The sequence below is a fragment of the Chelonoidis abingdonii genome, chromosome 1 (assembly GCF_003597395.2).
Source record: "Chelonoidis abingdonii isolate Lonesome George chromosome 1, CheloAbing_2.0, whole genome shotgun sequence".
In the NCBI taxonomy this organism is placed as follows: Eukaryota; Metazoa; Chordata; order Testudines; family Testudinidae; genus Chelonoidis; species Chelonoidis abingdonii.
Window position 1 is genome coordinate 225785198 of NC_133769.1, and position 24503 is coordinate 225809700.

The 24503-nt window shown below is 40.4% G+C and overlaps 1 protein-coding gene across 1 annotated transcript in view; it reads right to left on the bottom strand.

The window, feature by feature from the left end:
- Positions 1-698: 698 nt before the first annotated feature.
- Positions 699-24503, bottom strand: part of PTCHD1 (patched domain containing 1) — a 43607-nt gene continuing 19802 nt past the window's right edge. Inside the window, exon 3 of the mRNA XM_032803094.2 lies at positions 699-2389. Within this exon, the coding sequence (XP_032658985.1) occupies positions 735-2389 (1655 nt within the window). The 3' untranslated portion in view covers positions 699-734. The remainder of the gene's footprint in view (positions 2390-24503) is intronic.

Genomic DNA, 24503 nt, shown 5'->3' on the forward strand with positions numbered 1-24503 from the left:
ATAGAATTGTACATCTTCTAGCATACCACAGTCACTGACATTTTTTGTTTTTGTTTTTTTAAAAAGGAACAGCTACAAAAAACATGACTTTAAAAATGTTCTTGGAGATGAATTACATTTTAAAATAACTGTATTTTTAGAAAAAAAAATTACTTGTAACACAAATTTGTTCTGAAAGTGTCTGGTTGCTGCATACAGCCTTCTTCCCTAGTTAAATTTGCTTTCTGTTATAGAAACTTGCATGAATGTTTTCATTCTAGGAAAAGAGAAAAGAAAAGTTCAATGTGATGGCTAAAACCTATCAGAGCTGACTCATTGAGCTGAATTATTGCTGTGCAGAAAGTTTGTAAAGCCTTTACCTCCGGATGAACACTGAGCGTTACTTCAGCCTTGACAGTTGACCTTTCAATTTGCTTGGGCTCAGCAATAATAATAGCTGTATCTGCAGTATAGAGAGGGCAGAACAGTGCTTAGTAACCCATCGTCCCTTCTTAGATCTTACCACAAATGACTAAAATTCACACTCTTTGTGTGTGTATAAATTCTTTCACTAATAATACCTTCGTTATGGAGGCCAATTAATGTACAATTTCCCCTTTTTTTCCCCACCCTGACCGTTTTGGCTATTCTTGGTTTTAGTTTAGGAAAAGAAAAATCAAAAATCCAATATTTAGTCAATAATGATCTCTTTTCTCTCAATAAGACCTACTGTGAAAAGACAACAAACAAACAAGTCAAACTGTTGTAATTTGGTCAACCACTCGGGTACTATCCATATCCACCATTTCGACACACTCTATTTCCTCACGATTTTCAGGATTCTTCTTCTCTTTCCTTTTTTTCTTGGATGGTGGCACAAAAGTCAGTAGCACAGGTAAAATGGCAAAGCAGTGAAAGAAGGTGACTAATGCTATTAAAAACAAGCACCTGAACAGTGTACGGGTCAGATTTGAAGGCACAGCTGCAAGAGGAATCAGACCAACAATATAGCAGAGGTAGCTCTGTAAAATAGCTACCCCGTGCACTTCTAGGGCATTTTTTACCCATTTAGTTCTTGTGAAATCTTTGCCCAGGATAAAGGTTGATAACAGTGGCGCACAATTGTCAATTGTATAATTAATCCCATAAATTAAGCACAACACAGAAATACAGTCCAGTTCCACTTTCCACAAGGTCATGAAACCTATGACTCCAAATTCGACTGAGGCAACAGTTAGAGTGAGCCAGACATTGATTAGAGAGTCTGCCACCAGGAATGCTGAGAAGAAGAGCAGAAATAAAGCACTGATGCAGGAATTTTGTAAGGGGGCTCCCAGCGATGAGGTGTAACGATCCATGTACACGAATGATGGATTGAAAACGATGAATTTCACCTTGGATGTGAGAGAGAGTTTCCTCAAGGTTTCCAGGAGATCATAGAGTTCTTCTCTCTTGGTTTCCATTGTCTTAGCCACCAAGAACATTCTTGAAGCTACTACATCAACTTCGTTGTTGTATTTCTTGGAAAAGATGATATCCTCTGAAAAATGGGCATACTGGGGGGTTTTCAGGAAAGAGTTCCTCAACATGTCAGTAAAATTCTTTTTGGGCAATCCAGTAGATATGTTGAGTTTCCTAAGATAATTTAAATAGCTCTCAAACCAAGATATCCTCACAAACCCTTTAGTATACTCTAGCACATCTTCTTGAACGCTTGTGTTCCAATATTCTATTGACTCATAGATATAAAACCCAATGACTGGGCTGTAGTTACTGAAATACTTTTGCTGGGCAGTAGTGTATTCAATGGTTCGTGTCGCGGTTGCTACGATGTTACTAAGGTCTGACCCTTCATTGACCTGCAGGTAGCCCATTAAGGCAAAGGAAATATAAATAAGGTAAAAGAGAACTACAAAAGGCTTGACGTAAGTGTTTGTTATCCAGTCACAGTAATAGCGTTTGAGGAAACACACCAAAAGATGACTTTCATAAGTATTTGTTTCCTCTGAATCGGTTGTGTCCTCACTGAATTTGGCTGTCAGAAGAAACCTATACCATGCAGGCTTCTCTTGCAATACCTCTGGCTTTGGTACCTTTCTGCAGAAGATACTATGCTGGTAGTTGTTTTCTATGTAGCCAGTAAATACCAGGATGGAACCATAAAAGGAGAGTACGTAGAGGTAGTTGAAGAAAATTGCGATACAGGAATTGCAGCAGAAAATCCTTGCTGCTTCAATGTTAGTGAAGGGGCTGGCACCTATTCCAAAAGTGACCAGGTACATGGCAGTGGTGAGAGAAAAGGAGAGCATGGCGTCTGCAAACACAGCTGCAGTTCTCTCTTTAACATGTTGGTCTTCTCTAGTTTTCCTCCAGGAGGACAACATTTCAAAAGTCCCATATAACCCATGACCTAGAATAAAGAACAAAGCAAGTGTTTAAGGACTGTATCTTTTTAGTCAGGAAGGGCAAAACAACATGAAATTTTTTTAACATGGACATGCTAAAAGGCACAAAGGAGTTATAATTGGCCGCCATTAATTTAAGTAGCAAAGATCTTGTGGAATATAAAATATTAAGATTTTGTAAATTGCAGAAGCACATTAATCATGAGAAAAGCAGTTAGCAAACCCAAGTATCTTCATCATGTATTTTTGGTAAGGGTCAACATGTGGAAGCCTAATGTCTTTGTAAAGAGTTCACTAGAGTTTCCACACATCAGTGTTACTGGATTGATGGTAACCAGGTAAAACATTTGTTTTTCTCAGCCATTGGTTTTAGTTTTCAGGAGTGTCTGAGATGGAGGATGCTTTGAAATTCAGTATATTTGTAATGTTTTCAGGTGGTGGGATCTGACTAGTGAATAGAACAAGCGATTAGGAACCAGAAGAGCTTGAGCATTATTTGGTCTTCTTGCTGAAAAACTAGAAAAAAATAAAGTGAAGGAATGTTGTATCTGAGTTGAGTTTTGAGTTTCACAGATTTTCCCAGTCCCTTGCCACATCCTCTGTCTAGAAAAAAAGATAAATCACAGAAATGTAGCAAACAAAAAAGCGTGAATAAATTTTACAAAAGCAGAAAGGCAGAATGAATGTGGATTATAATAAACTTATATGTACAAAACTACATGCTGCTTTATTTTTCATACTTTAATGTGTATACTTACACAGTTTGTACAACTAAATGCAGATCCATTTAATTTTTCACCAATCCCTAAATGTTGTAATTTATTTAATTACCTCTTAAAATAAATATAGTGTTCATGAAAGAGCTGAACTGAACAAATATAGGATAGGCAACATGCATGGCTTTCCCTGTGTCTCTGGTTCTTTTGTCCTATATGCCATTAAATCCTTGGTCTCTCTGTTGTGACCTGTCAACAAAGGTATCAATTGTGATGATGGTTTACTTGCTCACTTGCAGCAGAACCATACTGCGAACACAGACTCATTTCACATACATCACTAAAGAGCTATCAGATGGGAACAGTTATGAGACACAACTTGATGTATTGTAGAAGAGAAAAGTTCTGTAAAAATAACGTTTCGAAATAAGTTGAAGTTTGTAAAATGACAGCTGATTGATACCTAATCAATCCTAAAAGTACACTCCTGAGAGGCGGGTAAGTACTAAACTGATTTGAAATAGGAAAACCGAAATACAGTGACTTTACAAGGGGCGCCAATGTTTAGACTCAGGATTTCTGAGACATTAGTCCTAGGCTTAGATCATTTGTCAATATCTTTGCACCCCTTTACCAACTCCTTGAGTCCCCCAGGCTAAATTCTAAACTAATTATGGGCCTGGGCCTGGGTGTATATTCTGGACTGTATACTTCTCACAGTGGAATGCCCATTGCTTTCAGTCTGAAGTTTGCACAGAGACAGGGTGACCAGACAGCAAATGTGAAAAATTGGGACAGAGGATGGGGTGTAATAGGCACCTATATAAGAAAAAGACCCCCAAATCGGGACTGTTCCTATAAAATTGGGACATCTGGTCACCCTACACAGAGATCAAATGAAAAATATGGTTTTTATGTACGAACTAAGGATGGGATTCACTGCAGCAGGGGGACTGGGTCTCGCACTGCCAGGTGAGTGCTCTAAACACTAACCTGAAGAACCATGTTCACACTTCCTCACCCAATGACTCTTTAAGTGTTTATCTACAGTGGAACAGCTTCAACAGGAGAGATTCCCACGTCAGAATATCTCATAGCTCAGTGGTTACAGCCTGCAATTCCCCAGGGATCAGAGGGGAGTGAATTGAACGTGGGTCTCCCACATCCCTGGTGAGTGCTCTAACCACTCAACTAGAGGTTCTAAGATGGGTGGTGGTGACAGCACCTTCTCTGGCTCTTTTGTACGGAGTGAGGCAGGATCTAACTCATTCTCTCAGAAACTGACTTAGGTGCTAAGTCCAGGCTGCAGGGAAGTGTTTGTCTCACTGGTGAGCCATGAACTGGGATCCTCTTTCCTAGAGTCAAGCATCTTAGGTGCCTGACTCTGAAAGGAGTGGGGTTTAGGATAGCCATTGGCTAGCTTAGGTGACTCATGCCTAACTCTCTTTGTGAATTTGGGCCTAAAAATTTAGTTAGTTATGATTTCTTCTTCTTGTTGCATTTGTCATTCAGTGATATGTCCTCCCATCTTTGGGCCAGCTACTATATCTCCCCTTTGTTTTTCTTCCTTTCCCTTCCTGCTTTTTCTGTGTTTCTCCCCCATCTCTGCCTTCATGAGTCTACTCTGCTTTTTCCTCTGCATTTCTTTTTCTTCAGTAATGTCCAATTCCCAACCCAGTAGGCTTGCTTTGCTCTCATCGTCATCCTCATTCCTTCCACTAACAATATTCAGTGATTAAAACATATTTAATGAGGGCATGAAAGTGTAAATTGGACTGTAATCATTGACTTAGGATCAGGGGCATTCAATCTCTGCACTATTGTTTCATACTGTCTGCAAACTCAGGCAGACACCTTTACATCAATTACATTTGGTTCACATTTGGAAGGTTATCTCTGCTGCCATTAGTGCTGAAAATTTTCTTAAAAAAAAAAATCAATTCTTGAGCATTTGTGTGTCATGAAGGCCACATACATATGGCACATTGGCTAGATCTGGCCTGGGGGCTGCATGTTTGATACCCCTGTCTAATCAGAATATCCCCCAAACTGAGAATAATAACCCTGGCCTTGATGCAGGAATTAGTATATCTGAGTTTTGAGCTGATGGCATGGCTGTTCATTCTGGTAATAATGGAAAACAGTGAACTCACTAGTCACAGATACTTTTAAACAAAAGAGAAATTTGAAATATGGAACTAAAATGAGTTAATGTAACTAGTGTCTTTTCTCTCCAGTATCTGTTATTCACAGTAACAAAGTGCTTGACCTCATGCATACCAGATTTAAAAAAAACCCTACATCATGGCATAAAACATGAATATCCATTTTGTAGTAACATTAGTCATGTTTCCAATGAGGCATTTATCTTAATTTGTCCAAATATTGTTTTACAGCTGCTTCTAGAGCGCAGGTCAAGACTGTCAATTTGATAGCTAGTACAGTGCCCCCTATTAAAACTAATTGGGGATGCCAAAACTTCCCAGACATAGAAAAAGGAAAAAGTACAATCAGCGACTGACACCCCGTTGTTAATTATGTTTTAAATAGTTATGTTCTAGGTTCGGCAGGGAAAACTATTAAGACTTGCTTTCCCTGCGTTCTTTGTAAAGACAGATTGACCTTTATTTAAAAGTAAGAGATCACTTGCCAAAGCAAGGAATGAGAGGTTTAATCTCTTTATGGTTCCCATAAGTCCTGCAGACGGGCATGTCTGACTATTCCACACAGCATCACATTACAAATTACTTTCACCATGAGCTTTAGTTTGAACACATTTTAAAAAAAAGGCTTCATCAGTAATAAGGCCTTGCATAACAATTTCAAATAGAAGCATTAATTTGGGAGGCTTTAGTCCTTACACTACAACAAAATTTAGATATAGTTAAAAATGATTTTTGTTTGTACGTTTTGGATAATAGACATGTCTGATCACATTGACTTCTGATCAGTGGTGCTGGAACATTTTTAGTAGTGGGTGTGCTGCAAGCCAGCCCCCTTACTCCGGTCCGTGCCGCCCGCCCCCAAGCTGAGTCTGGGAGCAGGGCTGTGTCTCCGGGAGGGGGGACCTGGACAGGGGTGAGGTGGCCGAGGCCACAGCTGAAGGCGGGCGTGGGGGCAGGAATGGATCCCCGGGCAGGAGTCAGTAGCTGGAACCCCACGAGTGGGGCCAAGAGCAGAGCCCTGGCCGGGTGCAGGGCCCTGGGAGTGGAGGCCTGAGAGTAGGGGGTGTGGCTGGACACAGAACCAGTGGTTGGGGAGCAGAGCGCCTGGCACAGAGCCAGCAGCCGGGCAGTGGGGCCAGCAGAGTGCAGGCGGACGGCTGGGAACAGAGCAGAGGCATGGGAAGCACCCCCAGGTTTTATGTGTGGAGCTAGTGGCTGGGGAGCGGGCCGCAGGGCTGGCCCCCAGGACCCAAGCCGGGGAGTGGAGCCCTGGGCATGGGGCCGGTGGCCCCGCATAAAATCTGGGGATACTGCAGTACCCCACACACTCCTACTTTCTGCACCTATGCTTCTGACTGCCACTTACTACAAGGACACATTTTAATAATATAACACTTTGGGATACTTTTTTACTTTGCTATTACCTAATTGTGGAGCATAACTTGAAAAGGAACTGGATTAATAAAACTATTAAAGTAAATGAGAGGCTCAAATGCAGATAATCTAGAAAGCTAACTGAAAAAAATGATTGCCTTGCATATCATCCTATTTTATGGGTTACTTTTTTTGTCTTTTTTGTCCGTACATTATGGATTGGTATTTTCTGTTTGAATTTTGTGTATTTCTTGACCATGCTCTGTATCATGTACAATATTTGTGAAGGGTACTGACGGCCTAATTTTCAAAATTGCAAGTCTGCAAAGGTGTCCTTAATTGTCTAGCCCAAAGTCACAGTTTTTACATGCAGTCACACTCAGGGCCTGATGCAGTGCCCACTGAAATCCGTGGAAAGGAGCAGACCCTAATTTCATATGCTAATTAGGCACAGTATTTTAGAGATTAGCCCTTGTTATCTTGTGTATGGAGGCATTTTGTAAGAATTTTGCTTTCCTTCTATGGTTATGCTGATTTCATGTTCTCCATTTTTAACCACCATCTGCCCATTTATATTTGACTCTATTGTCCCTCTCTCTCTCAATGTTATGATGTCTGTCCTACAAACCATCAGCTAGAGGTGATCAGATCATTCCTTGCAAATAAATAATCCTGTTATTTTAACCCTTTTCCTGCTATCTAGTTATCCAATACATTATTTGTACTGATTTGTTTTTCACAATTGTTCAGTAAATAATGTGTGAACACATTTAGCCAATGGGTTATTAGCAAACTCTTCACTACAAACACTTACTTACTATTCATAGATCACTGTGTGTGCCCTGTGATTGGTCACTTAGATCAAAAGGTATTGTTTTTGTTGCTTGGCGGGGTGACTTTACCTGTATCATCCGGCAGAGTCCCCTTTTCTGTTTATACCAGTTTGTCACTATCCACAACTCTTTTTAACCAATCTTTTGTGTAAAAAGCAATAATAAATGAGCTGTGAATAGGCTTTCAAATATTTATTCACTCTGGGTGGAGAGGAAAAGTGAGACATGATGGTGCAGGGCCTGGCGGCACTAGCTGGCACAAGTAACAGGACGATGAGTAGAGATAAAGCCAAGAGAGAGCTGTGGAGGCTGGGGAGTGTGATCTGAAGGGGCAAATGAGGTTGTTGGAGGAATGACCATGAGGTATTGGAAAAACGAGAGTGAGGGACTATCTGTTCTGTGTTTGTACAGCACCTAGCACATGGGGTCCTGGTCTGTGATTGGAGCTCTTAGGCAGTCCAATAATACAAATAACTAATAATAGAACTGGAGAAAAACCAGGCAAAAATCCTCTTGTTGCCCTAAAGAGCTAGTCCTTTGGGACGCAGGGGATTCCCCTTTGTCATGTTTGCTGTTGCTCAAGATCCATTACAGAAATTCTGATTAAAGCAGCCCATAGAGTAGGCCCAGAGTCACAGAGAGACTTAAGCGTCTAAACCCCTGATTTAGGTACTACTGCAATCCACAAAACCCCTGCTCAGCTGCCACCTAAACTCACTTGGTGCGTACATGTCTGCTGTAAAGGTTCCCTAAGTGCCTAAATTTCTGCCTCAGGCAAGAACCAGAATATGTGTCTCACCCCTAAGCTCCAGTGTGATCCTCAAATCAGGTTAAGACAGGTGTTGCCTCACCTATCTCACGTAATGGGACCCCATCCAGTAGGTGTGGTCTGAGTACACCTAACGCCACACAAAATGGCGGAGGGGGAGAGTGTGTATGCATGTCTGTGTTGCAGTGCTTAAGCCCTTCTGTGAATTCAGGCTGTAGTTATTTCGACTGTACTTTCTGCAGCAGCCTGGGGTTTTTACAGACTGCGTTTCACCCTTCTTTGTCTTTAAAAAATAAAATAATAAAAGTGCTCTTACATGGCACTTTTCATCAGTAGCTCTCAAAGTACTTTATCACGGAGGTCAGTATCATTATCCTCATTTTACAGACACAGAGGTTGAGGCACAGGGACGTGAAATGAGTTGCCCTGCGGCAGGTCTCCTGAGTCCCAGTCCAGTGCTCTATCCACTAGGCAACCCTGCCAGCCTAAAATGACAGCTGCTGTTAGATTTTCTGTCTTTAAAGAATGCAGTGTGTTCTCTTTAATTTCATACAAAAATTATGTGGGTTTTCTCACCGCCCCCATAAAAAGATTAAATGGATGTATTTAAAGGAAAAACTGAATAGAATTTTTCAGTAACGGAAAACAGGGTGAGAGACTGGGAATCAAACATTAGTTCCCTTTTCACAAGACTATGTCTGCACTACGGACCTTACAGCGGCACTGCTGTACTACTGTAAGGTCTCCCATGTAGCCACTCTATGCTGGCAGCAGAGAGCTCACCAGCTGGTGTAATTAAACAACCCCTAACAAGCAGTGGTAGCTATGTTGGCAGGAAAGTGTCTCCTGCAGACATAGCGCTGTCCACACCGGTGCTTTTGTTGATAAAACTTTTGTCAGTCGGTGGGAGTTTTTTCACACCCCTGCCTGACAAAAGTTTTGCCAACAAAAATGCTAGTGTAGACATAGCCTTAGTTTTACGTGCACATAGATACAGTATAGCAGTATGTTGTGGTGTGAAACTGCACTGTGTTTTACCTTTTGGTTTCAAGTGTGTTTGTTTACTTTTCTTGGAATGTGGGACACCCCACCAAAGATGGAGGAGGAAGTTCCACTCTTCCATGGCTGTCTGTTACACATGGCAGCATTTTATGCATAGGTGCAGTTTGACTTCTATATTTGGGAGGGCTTCTCCAGTCAAGCCAACAGGGCCACGCATGGGCGGGGGGAGGGGAAGGAGATTTCTGTGCCAGCCCACAGGGCACCATTTCACATTTTTGGGGGGAGGGAGGGAAACTTTAACTGTGGTTCCAGGGGCTACTTAGGAAACTGAAAACTCTAATTTTTTTTGCAGATAATAACTTAGAAATTATCTGACAGGACAGGACTCCTATATTGAGGAAGAAAATTAAATTTATATTAGACCTACTCAGTTCTAATACTAACATGTTCTGGCATCTCGTTGCAAGTCACTTATGGGACACTGGTTAGGTTTAAAATTGTAATGTAATGAGCTCTTTGAGTCTCCTCTTATAAGGTTCATTTTCCATTCCTCAGATCATCCTTCTCTGCACCTGTTCCAGTTTGAATTCATCTTTCTAAACATGGGAGACCAGAATTGTACACAGTACTCCAGATGAAGTCTCACCAGTGCCTTATATACACAGTACTCCAGATGAAGTCTCACCAGTGCCTTCCCTGTCTCTACTGGAAATACCTCACCTGATGCACCCCAGGATCATGTTAGCCTTTTTCATGGCCGCATCACACTGACAGCTGATAGTCATCCTGTGATCAACAAATACACCCAGGTCTTTCTCCTCCTCTGTCATTTCAAACTGATAAGTCCTCTGCTTATAGCTAAAATTCTTGTTGTTAGTCCTTAAATGCATGACCTTTCACTTTGCACTATTAAGTATCATCCCATTTCTACTACTCCAGTTTACAAGGTCATCCAGACCTTCTTGTATGATATTCTGGTCCTCCTTCATATTGGCAATACCTCCCAATTTTGTGTCATTCGCAAATTTTATTAGCACACTCCCACTTTTTGTGCCAAGGTCAGTAATAAAAATGTTAAATAAGATTGGTCCCAAGACTGATGAGGAACTCCACTAGTAACCTCCCTCCAGCTTGACAGTTCACCTTTCAGTATGACCCATTGTAGTCTCCCTTTCAACCAGTTCCTTATCCACCTTTCAGTTCTCATATTAATCCCCATCTTCTACAATTTAACTAATAATTTCTCATGTGGAACTGTATCAAATGCCTTACTGACATCCAGATAGATTATATCTACTGAATTTCCTTTGTCTACAAAATCAGTTATCTTCCAAAAAAAAAATTAGTAACTTTGTTACTACCTCTTGAATCCAACAACTGAAATAATTGTAGAAAAATCTATAATTACTTTCTATCATGTAGGCTTCTTACTTTTTGCAGTTCACCAAGCTTGGAACAGATCATTTAACTTTAGGAAACACCCTAACAGCCCTTTCTTATCTTAATTACCTGTTAATCACTATGTTTATAAACAATGAGGAGTCTGGCAGCACATTAAAGACTAACAGATTTATTTGGGCATAAGCTTTTGTGGGTAAAAAACTCACTTCTTCAGATGTATGGAGTGAACATTACAGATACAGTCATATCTGGCACACGCAGAGAAGGGAGTTACATTACAAGTGGAGAACCAGTGTTGACAAGGCCAATTCAGTCAGGATGGATGTGGTCCACTCAATAATTGATGAGGAGATGTCAATACCAAGAGGGAAAATTGCTTTGGTAGGGAACCAGCCACTCCCAGTCCATGTTCAAGACCAAATTAATGATGTTAAGTTTACAAATGAATTGTAGCTCTGCAGTTTCTCTTTGAAGTCTGTTTCTGAAGTTTTTTTGTTGAAGGATGTCTACTTTTAAATCTGTTATTGGGAGTCCAGGGAAATTGAAGTGTTCTCCCTCTGGCTATACTGGAAACCCACTGACCCTATACTGGAAACTTACTGACCAATATACTTACCACATTTCTCCAGCTTCATTCAGGACACATCACACAATCCATTGTCTACAGCCAAACCCTGAGATACAACCGCATTTGCTCCAATCCCTCAGACAGAGACAAACACCTACACAAGCTTCATCAAGCATTCTTAAAACTACAATACCCACCTGGAGAAGTGAGGAAACAGATTGACAGAGCGAGATGGATACCCGGAAGTCACGTACTACAGGACAAGTCCAACAAGGAAAATAACAGAACATCATTGGCCATCACATACAGCCCCCAGCTAAAACCTCTCCAGCACATCATCAATGAGCTACAACCTATCCTGGAGAACGATCCCTCACTCTCACAGACCCTGGGAGACAGGCTAGTCCTCGCTTACATACAGCTCCGCAAACTGAGGCAAATACTCACCAGCAACTACACACTTCACCACAGAAACACTAACCCAGGAACCAATCCCATAACAACCCCCATTGCCTACTCTATCCCCATATCTACTCTAGCGACACGATCATAGGACCCAACCACATGAGCCACACCATCAGGGATTCATTCACCTGCACATTTATCAATGTGATATATGCCCTCACGTGCCAGCAAGGCCCCTCTACCATGTACATTGGCCAAACCAGACAGTCTCTATGTAATACAATAAATGGACACAAATCAGACATCACGAATGGCAACATACAAAAGCCAATAGGAGAACACTTCAATTTCCCTTGACATTCAATAACAGAGTTAAAAGTAGCCATCCTTCAACAAAAAAAGTTCAAAAACAGACTTCACTGAGAAACTGCAGAGCTACAATTCATTTGCAAACTTAACACCATTAATTTGGTCTTGAATAGGGACTGGGCATGGCTGGCTCACTACAAAAGCAATCTTCCTTCTCTTGCTATTGACACCTCTTCATCAATTATTGGGAGTGGACCACATTCACCCTGACTGAATTGGCCTTGTCAGCACTGGTTCTCCACTTGTAAAGTAACTCCCTTCTCTTCATGTGCCAATATATCTATGCCTGTATCTTTAATTTTCACTCCATGCACCTGAAGAAGTGGGTTTTTTACCCACAAAAGCTTATGCCCAAATAAATCTGTTAGTCTTTAAGGTGCCACTGGACTCTTCGTTGTTTTTGTGGATACAGACTAACACCGCTACCCCTCTGATACTGTTTATAAGCAAAATTCTGACTCTCTGCCTCACAGGGTCCCAAGCCGGGAGAAGTCTCCTGTCTCCTCTGCAGAACTCATTACACTGCACACTCAGGCTGCCTATCTGTCCAAAGCTTGCAATTTTGGGGGTGCAATGCCCCACCCTGCCCCCCAAACTCCACCCATGATTTTATGGATAATTAGTTTTATTTGCCCCATCTTAGCACACTTGTACACAAAACACTAATCATGACTGACCTCTGCATTAATGAGGTTAAATGCCATAACAATACACATGATTTTCACCAATTGATGGGACTAAGAATAATGATAAGCTAATCTAGGCTACTGTCTTCCTAGGATAGTCAGTTACAGGGACTAGATATGGACATTGAAGCAAGGTTTATCCACGTGTGGGAAACTGCTGCCCATGGATTCAGGTGGCCTAATTCTGATCTCACTTACATCCATGTAAATCCGAAGTAATTCCACTGAAATCAAAAGAGCCAACCTATGTAAAACCAGCACAAGGGATATCCGAATCAGGCCCAGGGAATTTTCTTTTACAAAACTATAACAGTAATAGTATATGATGTAATGAAGACACTCTAGATTCCACTAGCTGATGGCATTAAAAATAACTCTGTGCTCTGCTCAGCTACATAAGTGCCTTCCAGAGTTAGACAAAGAGCTTGGGATGATTCCCTCCATAATTTTTCCAGCTGGATCAGACAGCTTACCTAAAACCCAGCTCCACCCTCTGTGAAGCTAAGTGAAATGGCCACTGCTGATCTTCCTGATGACCAGGGTTAAGAACAGCCAATCAATGACAAAATAAAAATGTTATGTGACTTGCCGGATGTGACCTCTCCCTACAAATATAGTTTGAAATTAAAACACGCTAGTGAATAGCAGTTGCAAAATTTTCATGAACATGCCTATAGAGCAAAGAGTGAGCATACAGTTTAGATCAAATCTTTCTGATCAGAAAAATGAAATTCAAAGAAGCTGATTGAACTAGAGCCAAAGTTAATTTACACTATCATTTTTTACTGAGTTTGTAACAATTTACTAGCCTAGGTAGCACTCTTCAACATTTGTGTCCACACTGCAGATGGCAGCAAACCATATATTACCTTATCTGCTGTCCAAGTCTGAAACATGGCTGCCTTCCTGATAGAAGCTCATAACTTGACTTTTTTATCATCATAATCACAAACCCAGATATGCCCATATCCCATATATACTTCAACTGTGGCTTCACTGGTACTGAGTAGAGTGGGACAAGTCCTGTTAATACACCCCAGAATATTAGCTTTTTTCGCAACTGCATCACATTGTTGACTCATATTCAGTTTTGATCCTTTGTAGCCTCCCCTCCCTTCTAGCAGTATTACTGCCTAGCCAGTTATTCCTCATTTTGTAGTTGTGCATTTGATTTTTTTCCTTCCTAAGTGAAGTACTTTGCACTTGTCTTTATTGTATTTCATCTTGTTGATTTCAGACCAATTCTCCAGTTTAAGGTCATTTTTAATTCTAATCCTGTCCTCCAAAGTGCTTGCAGCCCCTGCCAGCTTGGCATCATCCACAATTTTTATAAACATACTCTGCACTCCATTATCCAAGTCATAAATGAAAATATTGAATAATACCGGACCCTGGACTGACCCACAGGGGTCCCACTAGATATGCCCTCTCAGTATGACAGTGAGAGAGAACTACTCTTTGAGAATGGTCTTTCAACCAGTTGTGCACTCACCTTATAGTATTTGGATCTTTGGAACAGACATGCATGTGCCATTAGTCAAACTGCTTGATACATTACTTTATCTTACGCATTCATAGTGAAATTCACCAGCACATGCCTAACGTATCACTTAGGACCCACACAAGCCCTCAAAATACTTGATACAGCATTTAGGTGGTGAACAGGACTTGTGTGGGCCCTCTGCCCAAGGGTGAATTTTATCCTCAGTCATTTGGATGTTCCACATCAGACACAGAATATTTCACCCACCCTATGTTTCTGAAGAATGCACCTGTTTGGAAAGGTGGCATAGGGCCAACTTTCTGTTCTAGGGCGGTCAGGCCATGCCCTTTTTGATTTATACTCTCCCAAACTTGCACAAAGAGGGGCTCTAGCAAATACAACTCTTCCCCAATATTCTCTATCACAGAATAATAAACCAGGGTGAGTGGTGTTATCTTTTTAAAGATAAAAACCAAAATATTTATATAAATTACTATAATATAAACAATAGTATTTAATCATGACAAACAAATAACGATGGACATACACTTCAGGAACATGTATAAAGAGAACAAACAATGTTATCTGTAGTACCATTCAAACCAAAATTACTGTCTAGGCGTAAGTCCTTAGTATGTACAAACACATGCACATAAGCTAATATACTTCATATCTATTGTCTCTCTACCCTGATCTATATAAGGAATATGGAACAGGAGAAATAGGTGTAAAGTACTGGACTGAAATAAGAATAGCCATCCTGTGTCAGACCATTGGTCCATCTAGCCCAGTGTCCAGCGGCCAGTACCAGAGCTTCAGGGGGAGTGTAGAGAACTGGGCAACTTTGGCAAGATCCACCTAGGGTGACCAGACAGCAAGTGTGAAAAATCAGGACAGGGGTTGAGAGGTAATAGGAGCCTATATATGAAAAAGACCCCAAAATCGGGACTGTCCCTATAACATTGGGACCTCTGGTCACCCTAGATCCACCCTATCTTCTCCTCCCACTTTCTGGCAGTCAGAGGTTTAGGCTGCCTGAGCATGACATTACATCCCTGACCATCTTGGCTAATAGCCATCGATGGAACAATCCTCCTTTAATTTAACTAGTTCTTTTCTTTCAGTGATCTAGTCACAATCTCTCTTCCTAGTTTTAACATGATCATGAGCAATAACAGCAGAAAAATATAATTTGATGGATTCTAATTTATGTTTTAGTCATTAAACTTTGAACACAACATATTTTAATCATGTCCACTTCTAAAAAAATCTCTATCCATATATTATGTTTCCCAATCAGTGTATGATGCAGCATACCAAACCCAATTAAAATAAATGGACAAAAGCTCCACATGTGGTGATTGTATAGGTATTATGACCCTGATCCAGCAAAGACATTTGCACATGGCTAGCTTTATGCCCTTTGTGTAGTCCCATTGACTTCAATAGAGTCAAGAGACCTGATTGAGTAGACTGGGGGTTCGGAGGATGTTATTTTTGATGTGGGTTGGAATAGTTTCTTTTGGAGCTTTCATTTTTGGATACTGATCCGATGCAATGTTTGTATTTGTTATTATGACAGCAAAATGTCAGCACATTTTATAAATAGAAAAACATCTGAGAGACAAGTTTATTTTGAGAAGCAGAGATAAGCAAGGCAAAATATGGTTCAAAATCTGTTTTTATTTAAATTGAATATTTAATCTGGTAGCAGAAAACCATTTGACAGCCACTTTTTCCTACAGTTCAAATATTTGTCTTAAGAAAATAATCCAATGTAGTCCCATGTCAAAGGTTTGTTTTGGTGTTTAAATGTCAGGATGTTAATTCTATTTCAACTTGTGGATTACTCCACTCACTCTGAGAGAGCACTGGCTGAGGTGGAAATGTCAGATCATATGTTTCTTTTAGCACATTGAAAAATATTTGAATATAAGTACTGTGCTGCTGTTTAGCTATATGTTTTTAGTTGTCTGGTTATTTATTTATGTATGACGATCCAAATGTTTTATGTGCTCCTCTGAACTGAATCTGTGCTTAAAGTTTTTGGAGATTTGCTGATCACTAATAAATATTGGTCTACGCTTCAAAATCAACTTTTGGACTGATAGAGGGGAGTTCTTCAAGGGCACAAAAGACAGTTAGGGGTCTAACTGAAGTTGATTTTCAATAGGAGTTGGGGCGTAATTGCCATTTGTGTCCTCGAAAATGTGGTCTTTCACATTGAAATGTGTGAAAAATGTGCAAACTCCCTCCAACACACAGTACTGTGGCTGAGTTCTTAGCTAAGGAGAGAGCTTGAAAGGAACAGAAAGAGAAACATTCTGTTTGGTTAACCACACACCTGTTATGGATACAGAGAGGAAGAGAGGAGTATACTGTGGCTGCAGAGGATGGAGGATGGTGCAGGGGTTTGGACCATAGAATATCTAGGGATACTTTACCTTGCATGAGGAATGGGGTGAGTTGCATAGAATGTCAGAGACTTTAACCATTGCGCTAGGAAACATAAGGGGACCCTGGCACTCCAGACACACAGCAAAAGCATGCAGAAAAAGTTTCCTTAGCATTCAGGGGCACTGAACCATGTTTAATCAAGAGAGAAGAGCTTCCAACGTGAATGCCAGCAACTGGCATAGGGCAGCAGGCACAAAGTAAGACAGACCTCCCAGACAGCTTCCCACTGGTGTCATGTCACCATATGCAAAGCATTACCGATTTTTCCTTCTATTCTACCCACTGAGATTCAAAGTACTGGAGATTAGCAAATGAAAGTTAAATAAAATAACAGTGTTAGGCAAAAGTAGAAGATACTGTGAGCTGACCTTCTCCATAGAGAATAAAATGAGTTTTCTTGACAGACCTTACATGAAATATATAAAACTGAAGCAACAGCAATCAAAAAGAAAACTGAGGACATCTCAACCTGCCTATGTAAAAATAATTTTTGTGTGTAACAGAACAGCTAAATACCACTCTTTGGATATGGCACACAGGAATACCTAAGAATGGAATGAGGCTGGGTGTATTTTAGTTTGGGCAAAATCTTAGGCATCAGGTTTTGGATCTGAATTCAGAAGCCAAAACATCCTTGGTTCTGGGTTATGTTTTTTCTTTTTTGGATCCATGGTCTACTGAAATATGGAGCATCTTAAACTCTTTCAATTTCCCCATCTGCCTCATAACACTGAAACCAATATAATTCAATAATGCACTAATTTTATCCCTTTAAATAATTTTTGCCCTGCATCTAGGATAATGAATAGAACAGAACAGATTAACATAGAAAACAATACAGTAAACTGCCCTTAACATTGAAAAACTTCATAAAAACAGGAGACAGAGTAAATTTAGTGATGAGGAAACCTCAGGTTTAGAGATCAGCTTGGATACTTAGCTGAAATGTCCAAACTTACAGACAACTCCCCGAAGCCACCATGGACCTCTGTCCCTACATAATCACCCTTGCCCCAACAGGCCTAGTCACAGACTCTCTTCCTTTATCCCTCCCAGCACTTCGTGTGTCCTCTTCATGGAAGAAGTCTGATTGCCCGAAGATGTCAGGCCTATACATACCTCACAGTTGTCTCTCATTTTGAGAAATGTCATTCACTTTAGGTCCAAATGATTTATATTCCATGCAAATTTGGTGTCTCATTTTATGTTTGAAAATTATTTATAACAGGATCATGAAACTGATGTTATGACTGGAGTGTTTCCCAAACTTGAGACACCGCTTGTTTAGGGAAAGCCCCTGGCGGGTTGGGCCGGTTAGTTTACCTGCAGCGTCCGCAGGTCTGGCTGATCGTGGCTCCCACTGGCCATGGTTCGCTGCTCTGGGCCAATGGGAGCTGCTGACCCTCTTGAGCACACGAGACAGGCTCAGCCAATCAGCAAACATTAATATATGCCATGTAACCTCACTTTCTGCCCAGGGACCAGCCCAGCTTAAAATTCAAAATGCATCACAAAACTTCCTCAAAATGTTCAGATTCTAGAAAGCTATTTCTAAAACAAAGTTTCATGCCCAACTTTGATTACATTTTTTCATGGACATGGAAAATTTTTTCATGAAACATGGGAAAAACACCAGGAGATCAAAACCAGGTAGTTTCTGACAATGTTTAATTTTGCCTCAAAGACTGTATTCCTAAACTGATGCCTATACCCATGCTAACTCAGCACACTGAGCCATCTCTGACATGTTTCACTTGGGACCAGGGTTTGTATCAATGTACAATGTACTCTTGCTTCCTGACCTTTTATAGGGGAAAACACAGTTCTTGCTACACTAATATTTGCCATGGATCTCACTATAGTTTGTTAGCTACGTATTTTCTTTGCACTTGAAGAGAGCTGGGAGAACATGGCATAAAATGTTTGGGAACTATTTGTATTTTTAAATACATTCTTTTCAAATGTTAGTGCCTCCTTTGCATTTGCTTTCCTCACTGGACTGAAGGCAGAAGATCAGTTGGTAGGCGGAATGGAGGGAAGGAGAGCAGCAGCTGTTTGGGGAAGATGGGTGATCAGTTGCCAGTGGGTGTGGGGTAGAGGATGAATTTGTCTGGAGATAAAGAATAGGTTGAATGGGCATGGCTGTGAGGGGGGGGATTTATGCTTATCTAATCAAAGGACTAGAAATATTGCTTCAGGAGTGATGGAGAGGGATTGTGGAAGATGGATTGGAGGGCACAGAATTTGTTACAGTGATTGAGGGGAAAAAGATGGATTGGAAGAGGAATATGATTGGGGTAGGTAGAGAATCCATTAGGGAGCAGGGAGGTGAGAGAAGCAGAAAAATCAATTGGAGACAGAAAGCAGCTGGATCAGATTGGCTTGGAAGGCAGAGGAGGGACTGAGGGGTTCAGAGGATGGATATTGATGAAGATGTGGGCAGAAGAGGCATTGGGGTTAAGCAGGGATGGGATGGGTTGGGCAAAGGACAGACTGGGGAACTGATTGGGGTCTGAGGAGGCAGATATGTATTCAGAGATGTAGTGGGGGAAGAAGATGGAGCAAAGAACTGTTCAGGGCCAGAGTATTCACTGGGGAGATGAGGGGAAAGGGTTGGATTGTGGGCAGAGTAGCAATTTTAGAAGTTTAGGGGGCAGAGGATGGATTGTTGAGGCTGGGGTTTGTTGAAGTTAGATTGGGGGCAGATGACTGAGCTGGTGAAGAATGGAAAAGAAATGGAAGGTGAAGTCAAGAAAGAGATGGGAGCCTAAGCAAAGGCTGGGAAAAACAGCAAAAATGATGAGGGAAGCTTATGGAGAGAAATCAGAATATAAGGTTGAAGTGGGAGCTGGAAGACAGAACATGGAGGGACAGTAAACAGGATACAGAGAACAGAGTGGAAGCAAAGGAAAACAAACCTCAGAAGGATAAAGGGATGTGGGAGTGAAGATTGTGGGAAAGTGAGAACAGGAATGAATGAGATGGAAGGGGAAGAGGTGGAGGGACAGAAACTTGGTGAGATACACATGGAGAGGGGAGATAAAGTTCTGCTTAGGAGAAACAGAGAAGGAAGAGAGACAGGTTGATAGAGAAGGAAAGAAAGCTGAGTGAAAAGAATAAAAACAAGGGAGACACAGTAAGCTTCTCATTTTTATTAATTTATGACAAAGATTGGTGGCAAAATACTCTACAAAGTCAAACATTTGTGTGTATTGTACCTTTAAATGTGGAATGAAGGAAATTTGGGAGCGCTGTTCAGGAACTTGGTATGGGACACTAATGTTTCTGTATGTAAAACTAATGCTGACAGAGGTTTTTAAAAGAATATATTAATATGTTTTGTGTCTGATGGAGAATATGATGAGTGCTTTTAGAGTCTGGGATATTTTTGAGCATGGTTACATTTTAACAGAATGCAGTTCACCACTAGTAGTTTACTTTAGAGTTCCAAAGAAATGGCAGGTAGACTACAGACGCTCTCCGGGTTATGCAAGACCCGTCTTACACAAATTCGCACTTACAGAAAAATTTCTATAAGCCAGAAATAGGATTTTTGAGTTGCGGAAATTTTTGTGTAATGTACGGGTATACATTTCTGACTTACACAAAATTCAAGTTATGCAAGGCTTTCTGGAACAGAACAATTGCATAAGTCAGGGGGCATCTGTACTTGTTCAAATCTTAGTCTAAAATCTTCCAAAGTGCAGGAAATTGCACTTGGTATTTTAAGCTATGCTCCACTGCTCTTCATATTTTTCTTGCCACTCCATAGTCTCCCTGGTTTTGTTTAGCTACACACAGGCTTGAGCATCTTTAGACCTTTGGAGTTCCTTTCATTTCCATTTTTCTTTTTCACATTCTGTCCTTGTCCCTCTCTCCTTCAAACACAGCCAATTCCTCCCTGCTTTTTAAACCCAACATTTCCCTTCCCATCAACATAATTCCCCATCTTTCTTTTCTTGACTTCATATAGCCCCTTGTCCCATCTCTATCTGCTTCTTTCAGATGTCAATAAACCCACAGACTTTCCAGCTCCCTCTCCTTTAGTCCAAACCTTATCTGGCTGAAATTCAAGAAAAGGGTGTCTGACCTGACATTTTGTTTTATGGGTTCTGTCTTGTCACTCTGCTAAAATTTCACATTTTAGGCCTTTAATTGCCATGTGAACTACCTTCTCCTCTGAACCTAAGGAGGTTTGAGAGGTTGCATATTTTGAAGATTGCTGCTGGCTCAGCAGAGATTCCTCAACTTGCTGAGGCTGCAAACAATGTTTTGAAAAAGTAAAGAGGATTGTAGAGGACTGTGAGTGTTGGCACTGAACTTATCTGTATTTTATCAAACTGAGCAAAAAGTTTGATCAGTTTACAGATGGCTGAAAGTTCAGGCCATTTTTATTTCTGATGAACCGTTTTTTCCATGCATATTTTAATGCGTTAGTACACTTTTAAATCAGAAGCTAAATATAAGCCAGTGGAACATTTACTGCATCTCTCCCCATATTTGGCAATGTCTGACATCCCACAATTATTTTACATGGATGCTTCTTTCAGTGAATGGGGTCATTTAAAAGAGCTGAATCTTCTTGAACAAACTGTATAGTTTTTCTAAAGGAATAACAGACTGCCTTTTTGAAATAGAAAGACCAACACTGAAAATTTCATTTCAGTTGTCTAAGATCAATGTGTCATTACAGCTATATGATATAACATGTCAACTGTCTCATGAGCACAGCTTATTTTTAAATGGTTTGATATGTAACACACAGTGCTTCTGAGGAAGTGGATATATTTTTAAGGATCAGAAATCATTAAATGACACTTACTAGATATGGTGAGCCACGGTATTTCGATACAACATTTTGGCCTGGGTCCAGATAACAAACACCCCAAAACTTTGGTTGAGGAAGCTATGGTGAATCGAAATCTGGATCTCTGTTTTGTAATTCATGCCCACCTATATAATTTGTTTAACATAATAATGAAGAATTTGATTTGTCATTACGTACTTCTGGAGTTTAAAAGTGTATAGGCCCTGATTTAGCAAAGTATTATTCAACTATCTAACTTTAAGCATTTAAATATTTTTATTCCTGTTTATCAAAGCATTAAAGCCCATACTTAAGTGTGCTGATGATTTGGGGCCATAATGTTTAAATTATTCAGTGATATTGTGCTCCCACTTACATTGAGACAAGTCATGTAAGCCACTGGGGTTCCACAGATGTAACAGATCAGAATTTGGTTCATTGACTTTTTTTTAAAAGAATTTTTTTTTGCAAGGAACACCTTTAAGAACATAAGAATGGCCATACTGGGTCAGACCAAAGGTCCATCTAGCCCTGTATTCTGTCTTCCGACAGTGGCCAATGCCAGGTGTCCCAGAGGGAATGAACGGAACAGGTAATCAAGTGATCCCTCCCCTGTCGCTCATTCACAGCTTCTGGCAGAGGCTAGAGACATCATCCCTACCCATCCTGACTAATAGCCATTGATGTAACTATCCTCCATGAATTTATCTAGTTCTTTTTTGAACCCTGTTATAATCTTGGCCTTCACAACATCCTCTGGAAAGGAGTTCCACAGGTTCACTGTGCATTGTGTAAAAAAATATTTCATTTTGTTTGTTTTAAACCTGCTGCCTATTAATTTCATTTGGTGGCCCCTAGTTCTTGTGTTATGAGAAGGAGTAGGTAACACTTCCTTATTTACTTTCTCCACACCAGTCATGATTTTATAGACCTCTAGCATATCCCCACTTAGTCGTCTCTTTTCCAAGCTGAAAAGTCCCAGTCCTATTAATCTCTCCTCATACAGCAGCCATTCCATACCCCTAATAATTTTTGTTGCCCTTTTTTGAATCTTTTCCAATTCCAATATATCTTTTTTGAGATGGAGTGACCACACCTGAATGCAGTACTCAAGATGTGGGCGTACCATGGATTTATATAGAGGCAATATGACATTTTCTGCCTTATTATCTATCCCTTTCTTAATGATTCCCAACATTGTGTTTGCTATTTTGACTGCCACTGCACATTGAGTGGAGATTTTTAGAGAACTAGCCACAATGATCCAAGATCTTTTTCTAACAGCTAATTTAGACCCCATAATTTTATATGTATAGTTGGATTATGTTTTCCAATGTGCATTACTTTGCATTTATCAACACTGAATTTCATCTGTCATTTTTTTGTCCAGTCACCCAGTTCTGAGATCCTCTTGTAGCTCTTTGCAGTTTGCCTGGGACTTAACTATCTTGAATACTTTTGCATCATCTGCAAATTTTGCCACCTCACTGTTTACCCCTTCTTTCAGATCATTCACGAATATGTTAAATAGGACTGGGCACAGTACAGACCCCTGGGGGACACCACTATTTACCTCTCTCCATTCTGAAAACTGGCCATTTATTTCTACCTTTTGTTTCTTATCTTTTAACCAGTTACCAATCCATGAGAGGATCTTCCCTCCTATCCCATGACTTCTTACTCTGCTTAAGAGCCTGGTGAGGGACCTTGTAAAAGACTTTCTTAAAATCTAAGTACACTATATCCACTGGATCCTCCTTGTCCACATGCTTGTAGACCCCCTCAAAGAATTATAGTAGATTGGTGAGGCATGAGTTCCCTTTACAAATACCATGTTGTCTATTCTCCATCAAAATAAGTTCCTCTATGTGTCTGACAATTTTGTTCTTTACTATAGTTTCAACCAGTTTGCCTGGTACTGAAGTCAGGCTTACAGCCCTCTAATTGCTGTGGTCACCTCTGGAGCCCTTTTTAAAAATTGGTGTCACATTAGCTATCCTCCAATCATTTGGTACAGAAGCTGATTTAAATGATAGGTTACAGACTACAGTTAGTAGTCCTGCAATTTCACGTTTGAGTTCCTTCAGAACTCTTGGGTGAATACCACCATCTGGTTCTGGTGACTTATTGCTGTTTAGTTTATCAATTTGTTCTAAAACCTCCTCTAATGACACCTCAATCTGGGACAGTTCCTCAGATTTGTCAACCAAAAAAAAAAATGGCTCAGGTTTGGGAATCTCCATCACATACTCAACCGTGAAGACTGATGCAAAGAATTCATTTAGTATCTCTGCAATGGCCTTATCGTCCTTGAGTGCTCCCTTAGCATCTCGATCGTCCAGTGGCTCCACTGGTTGTTTAGCAGGCTTCCTGCTTCTGATGTACTTAAATATTTTTTTGGTATTACTTTTTGAGTCCTTGGCTAGCTGTACTTCAAATTCTTTTTTGGCCTTCCTAATTATATTTTTATACTTCATTTGCCAGAGTTTATGCTCCTTTCTATTTTCTTCACTAGAATTTAACTTCTACTTTTTAAAGGATGCCTTTTTGCCTCTCACTGCTTCTTTTACTTTGTTGTTTAGCACACAGTGGCTCTTTTTTGATTTTCTTACTATGTTTTTTAATTTGGGGTATACATTTAGGTTGAGCCTCTATTATGGTGTCTTTAAAAAGTTTCCATGAAGCTTGCAGGGATTTCACTTTTGGTGCTTTATCTTTTAACTTCTGTTTAACTAACCTCCTCATTTTTGTGTAGTTCCCCTTTCTGAAATTAAATGCTACAGTGTTGGGCTGCTGTGATGTTTCTCCCGCCACAGGGATGTTAAATTTAATTATATTATGACACTATTACCAAGTGGTCCAGCTATATTCACCTCTTGGACCTGATCCTGTGCTCCACTTAGGACTAAATCAAGAATTGCCTCTACTCTTATGGGTTCCAGGATTGGTTGCTCCAAGAAGCAGTCATTTATCTAAGAGCTGTGCAAAATGTTCACAGTGAAAACAAAGATTATTGCAAAAATTCCCATATTTAGCTCAATGGCTGAGACAGCACCTCATCAGTGCTGTATAAGATTCCATTCT